This window comes from Haemorhous mexicanus, unplaced genomic scaffold, assembly GCF_027477595.1.
Source record: "Haemorhous mexicanus isolate bHaeMex1 unplaced genomic scaffold, bHaeMex1.pri scaffold_240_ctg1, whole genome shotgun sequence".
Taxonomy (NCBI): Eukaryota; Metazoa; Chordata; class Aves; order Passeriformes; family Fringillidae; genus Haemorhous; species Haemorhous mexicanus.
The window spans coordinates 1,536-7,445 of record NW_026776067.1 but is presented as its reverse complement, the minus strand read 5'-3'; the positions used below and the strand labels follow the sequence as shown (position 1 = coordinate 7,445).

The 5,910-nt window shown below is 63.0% G+C and overlaps 1 protein-coding gene across 1 annotated transcript; it reads left to right on the top strand.

Annotated features, from left to right (window-relative positions):
- The first annotated feature begins 250 nt into the window (after nucleotides 1-250).
- Nucleotides 251-5,473, top strand: LOC132323000 (complement C1q-like protein 4). The gene is given in 3 exon segments (XM_059837778.1): nucleotides 251-807; nucleotides 4,875-4,985; nucleotides 4,988-5,473. Coding segments are annotated over 3 exon segments (1,113 nt in total). The 5' UTR covers nucleotides 251-291.
- The last annotated feature ends 437 nt before the right edge of the window (nucleotides 5,474-5,910 follow it).

Sequence of the window (5,910 nt, the reverse complement as noted above, 5' to 3'; positions counted from 1 at the left end):
TGTCCCCATCCCTGTCCCCATCCCTGTCCCCAGCCCCATCCCTGTCCCCATCCCTGTCCCCAGCCCCATCCCTGTCCCCATCCCTGTCCCCATCCCTGTCCCCAGCCCCATCCCTGTCCCCATCCCCGTCCCCTCCCCATCCCCGCCGGGTCTCCGGCCTCCGCGGGCGGCCTCTCGCCGTCTCCGCCGCTCGCCACCATCGCTCCCAAGGGCGACGAGGACCTGCTGGCGCTGGCCGCGTCGCGGCTGAGCCGCAGGAAGCGGGTGGCCGGCGTGGCCATCGGCGTGGCCATGCTGCTGGTGCTGCTGGTGGCCATCCCGCTGCTCGTGCACGGCTCCAAGGCCGCCGCGCACTACGAGATGCTGGGCAGCTGCCGCATGGTCTGCGACCCCTACCCCGAGCTGCCCCCCGCCTCCCCGCCGCCCTTCCTGCCCGGGGCCAAGGGCGAGCCGGGCCGCAAGGGCCGCTCCGGCCTCCGCGGGCCACCGGGGCCGCCGGGCCCGCGGGGACCTCCGGGAGAACCGGGCCGGCCGGGCCCGCCGGGACCTCCGGGCCCGGGGCCGGGCGGGTACATCCCGTCCTTCTACAGCCCCAAAATCGCTTTTTACGCCGGCCTGAGGAAGCCGCACGAGGGTTACGAGGTGCTGCGCTTCGACGACGTGGTGACCAACGTGGGCAACTACTACGAGCCCTCGAGCGGCAAATTCACCTGCCCCCTGCCCGGCATCTACTTCTTCACCTACCACGTCCTGATGCGCGGCGGGGACGGCACCAGCATGTGGGCCGACCTGATGAAGAACGGGCAGGTAACGGGACCCCCGCGGGACCCCCTCCCCCAGCCCCGCTTTTGGTTTGCAGCCCTGATTTTCGCTCCTCCGTTTATTTGCACTCCCCTGGTTTTCAACCCTGATTTTGAGCCCCGGTTTTCAACCCCGGGGGTTTTAATCCCGGATTTCAGCCCCGGGGATTTTAGTCCCGGTTTTCAGCCCCGGTTTTCACCCCCCGAGCCTCCAGCCCGGTTTTCACCCCCGGTTTTCTCCCCCGCTTTTCTCACCCCCGGTTTTCACCCCCCCGGATTTCTCTCCCTGGTTTTCTTCCCCCGGTTTTCGCCCCCGGTTTTCTCTCCCGCTTTTCTCACCCCCGGTTTTCACCCCCCCGGATTTCTCTCCCTGGTTTTCTTCCAACGGTTTTCGCCCCCCGGTTTTCTCCCCCCGCTTTTCACCCCTCGGTTTTCAGCCCCGTTTTTTTTCAGCAGCCGCGGGGTTGTTGTTTTGGCCCACGGCGATTTCCCTGGTTCGCTTTGGGTGATTTTAGGTTCTCCTCCGGGTTCAATCCCTTCGTGATTTCCCATCCTCGGTTCTGCTCCGTCCCAAATCCCCACATCCCATCTCCCCCATCCTGCTTCCCCCCATCCCTGATTTCTCCTTCCCAGTTCCTCCCCAGTCCCAGATCCCATTTCCCCCACCCAATCCCTCCCAAATTCCCATCCAATCCCCTCCATCCCTGATCCATCCACCCCAGCAGCCCCATTCCCATTTTCTCCACCCCAATTCCCACCCTGCTCCCCCAATCCCTGATTTTCCCTTCCCGTTTTCTCCATCCCAATTCCCACCCTGCTCCCCCAATCCCTGATTTTCCCTTCCCATTTTCTCCATCCCAATTCCCACCCTGCTCCCCCCAATCCCTGATTTTCCCTTCCCATTTTCTCCATCCCAATTCCCCACATCCCATTTCTCCCATCCAAACCCCAAATTCCATCCTCCTCTCCCCATCCCTGATTTCCCATTCCCAGTTTCTCCACCTTCCCCAATCCCCAAATCCCATTTCCCCCACCCCAATCCCCTTTTAAATTCCCGTCTTTTCCCATTCCCTGATTCCCCATCCCAGTTCTGTTCCTTCCCAGTCCCACATCCCATTTTCCTCATCCAATTCTCTCCCAAATTCCCATTCTTTCCTCCCATTCCCCATCCCCTGATCCCATTTCTCCCATCCAATCCTGCCTCAAATTCCCATCATTTCCCCCCCCCAAATTCCCACACTTTCCTCCCCCAAATTCGCATTATTTCCCCCCCAAATTCCCATTATTTCCCCCCCAAATTCCCATTATTTCTCCCATTCCTCTTTCCCCATTCTCAGATCCCATTTCCCTCATCCAATCCTTCCTCAAATTCCCATAATTTCCCCCCCCAAATTCCCATAATTTCCCCCCAAATTCCCACATTTCCCCCCCCAAATCCTCACATTTTTCTCCCCCAAATTCCCATCCCTTTCCCCCCCAAATTCCCACATTTTCCCCTCCAAATTCCCATCATTTTCCCTCAAATTCCCATCCCCTTTCCCCCTCCAAATTCCATATTTCCCCTCACAAATTCCCACATTTTCCCCCCCAAATTCCCCACATTTTCCCCTCATAATTCCCACATTTTTCCCCTCAAATTCCCATATTTTCCCCCCCAAATTCCCACATTTCCCCCCCCCCAAATCCCCCACCCTTTTCCCCCAAATTCCCACCCTTTCCCCCCCAAATTCCCACATTTTTCCCCTTAAATTCCCATATTTTTCCCCCCAAATTCCCACATTTCCCCCCCCAAATCCCACATTTTCTCCTCCAAATTCCCATATTTTCCCCCCCCAAATTCCCATATTTTCCCCCCTAAATCCCCACCCTTTCCCCCCCAAATTCCCACATTTTTCTCCCCAAATTCCCATATTTTCCCCCCAAAATTCCCACATTTTCCCCCCCAAATTCCCACATTTTCCCCCCTAAAATTCCCACCCTTTTTCCCATCCCAGACTCCCGGGGGGGGACAGGGCTGTGCCCCCTCCCCGCTCCCTTTGTTCGCTCCTCCCGGACTTTTTCCCATCCATTTATTCCGGGAAAATCCCAGAAAAACAAACAAGGATTGATCGAGGGGGGGTCCCTGGGGGGGCTTGGGGGGGTTCCGGGCTCGTGGGCAGCAGAGAGAGACCCCCGCCCCTCCCCCTCCCCCTCCCCAGAGCCCCCCCGTGGGGAACGGGGAGGGGGAAAAGATGGGAATGGGGGGGGGGGGGATGGGAATTTGGGATGGGGGAGAGGAGGGTGGGGGGAAATGGGGGGGGAAAATGGGAATTTGGGGGGGATTGGGGGGGAAAATGGGATTTGGGAATTTGGGATGTGGGAGAGGAGGGTGGGGGGAAATGGGGGGAAAAATGGGAATTTGGGGGGAATTGGGGGGGGGAAAATGGGATTTGGGATTGGGATTTGGGAATTTGGGATGTGGGAGAGGAGGGTGGGGGGAAATGGGGGGGGAAAATGGGAATTTGGGGGGAAAATGGGATTTGGGATTGGGATTTTGGAATTTGGGATGGGGGAGAGGAGGATGGGGGGAAATGGGGGAAAAAATGGGAATTTGGGGGGGAAAATGGGATTTGGGATTGGGGATGGGGAATATGGGATGTGGGAGAGGCGGGTGGGGGGAAATGGGGGGGAAAAATGGGAATTTGGGGGGGGATTGGGGGGAGGAAATGGGATTTGGGATTGGGGATGGGGATCTGGGATGTGGAGAGGCGGGTGGGGGGAAATGGGGGGGAAAATGGGAATTTGGGGGGGATTGGGGGGAATTTAGGGGGGAATTGGATGGGGGAATGGGATTTGGGATTGGGATTTGGGAATTTGGGATGTGGGAGAGGAGGGTGAGGGAAAATGGGAATTTGGGGGGGATTGGGGGGGGGAAATGGGATTTGGGATTGGGGATGGGGAATCTGGGATGGGGGAGAGGAGGGTGGGGGAAAATGGGGGGGGAAATGGAATTTGGGGGGGATTGGGGGGGGAAAACTGGGATTTGGGATTGGGGGGGACCAGAATTGGGGAATCAGGAAAGGAGCAGAGGATGGGAACTGGGGGGGGTTGGACAGGGGGGGTGGGTGACAGCCGTGTCCCCTCCCCCACCCCCGCCAGGGGTGGGCCTTGGGGACAGCGGGGCCTTGGGGACAGCGCGGCCTTGGGGACACCCCCGCCCCTGACCAGGGGGTCCTGCTGGGCTCAGCCCCCCCATTCCCTCCCTCGGGGGGTGTCGGTGCCAGGTGGTGCCAGGGCCAGGTGGGGGGTGACAGCCCTGTCCCCCTGCCGGGTGGGGGGGGGTGACACAGGGTGTCAGTGCCAGGTGGGATGGGTGACAGCCGTGTCCCCTGCCAGGGTGTCAGTGCCGGGGGGGGGGGGTGACACAGGGTGTCGGTGCCAGGTGTGGTGGGTGACACACGGTGTCGGTGCCAGGTGTGGTGGGGTGACAGCCGTGTCCCCCCCACTGCCAGGTGGGGTGCCAATGATCTCACCCCCATTCCATCCTTGGTGGGGGGGGTGTCGGTGCCAGGTGGGCTGAGTGCCAGGTGGAGTGGGTGACACACAGTGTCACAGACAGGTGAGGTGGGTGACACACGATGCAGGTGCCAGGTGGGCTGAGTGCCAGTTGGGGGTGGGTGCCAGGGGTGCCAGTGCCAGCTGGGGTGGGTGACACACGGTGCCAGTTGCCAGCTGGGGTGGGTGCCAGGGGTGCCAGTGCCAGCTGGGGGTGGGTGACACACGGTGTCACAGACAGGTGGGGTGGGTGCCAGGGGTGCCAGGTTGAGGTGGGTGACACACGGTGCAGGTCCCAGGTGGGGTGGGTGACACACGGTGTCAGACAGGTGGGGTGGGTGACACACGATGCAGGTGCCAGGGGTGCCAGTGCCAGGTGGGGTGGGTGCCAGGGGTGCCAGTGCCGGGTGGGGTGGGTGACACACGGTGCCGGTGCCAGGTGGGGGTGGGGTGGACACACGGTGTCACAGACAGGTGGGGGTGGGTGACACACGGTGGAGGTGCCAGGGGGGGATGGGTGCCAGTCCCCTCCCGTGCCAGGTGCGTGCCAGCGCCATCGCGCAGGACGCCGACCAGAACTACGACTACGCGAGCAACAGCGTCATCCTGCACCTGGACGTGGGCGACGAGGTGTTCGTCAAGCTGGACGGGCGGGCAAAGTGCACGGCGGCAACACCAACAAGTACAGCACCTTCTCCGGCTTCATCATCTACCCCCGACTGACCCCCGCGACCCCCCGGGACCCCCCGGGACCCCCCCGGGACACCCCCGGAATCGGGAACCCCCCCGGGACCCCCCGGAACCGGGAGCCCGGCCGACCCCCAAGTCCAGCACCTTCTTCAGCTTCATCACCGACCCCGAGCGACCCCCCCGGGGCACCGGGACCCCCCCGGAACCGGGAGACCCCCCCAGAACCCCCGGGGACATCCCTGGAACCGGGAGACCCCCCCCGGAGCCCCCCGGAACCGGGGACCCCAAGTGACCCCCAATTCCAGCACCTTCTCCGGCTTCACCACCGACCCCCGAGTGACCCCCGGGGACAACCGAGACCCCCCCGCGACCCCCCCGGGACCCGACTGACCCCCCCCGCGACCCGGGGTGACCCCGGGGACACCGAGACCCCCCCGGGACCCGACTGACCCCCCCCGCGACCCGGGGTGACCCCGAGGTCCCCAAGTCCGGCAGCTGCTGCGGCTTCAGCGTCGGTCCCGAGTGACCCCCCCCGGGACCCCCCGGGACCCCCCCCCCGGCCCGCGCCGGTGACAGCGGTGACACCCCCGCCCCCCCCCCCCCCGCATGGCAGCCCCCCGGGGGTGGCGGTGTCCCAGTGGGTCCCAGTCTGTCCACAGTCCGTCCCAGTCTGTCCCCAATAAAGGCGCCGGGGGTTGGATCGTGGCTTCTGCCTCTGCTGGGGGGTGGCACAGGGGGACAAGGGGTGGCACAGGGGACAAGGGGTGGCACAGGGGACAGAAAAGAGGTGGCACAAAGGACAGGCTGGGGGGGGACACACAGGGGTGACACAAGGGACAGCCAGCGAGGCGGTGTGGTGGCACCTCCAGGCTGGCCGGAGATCTCC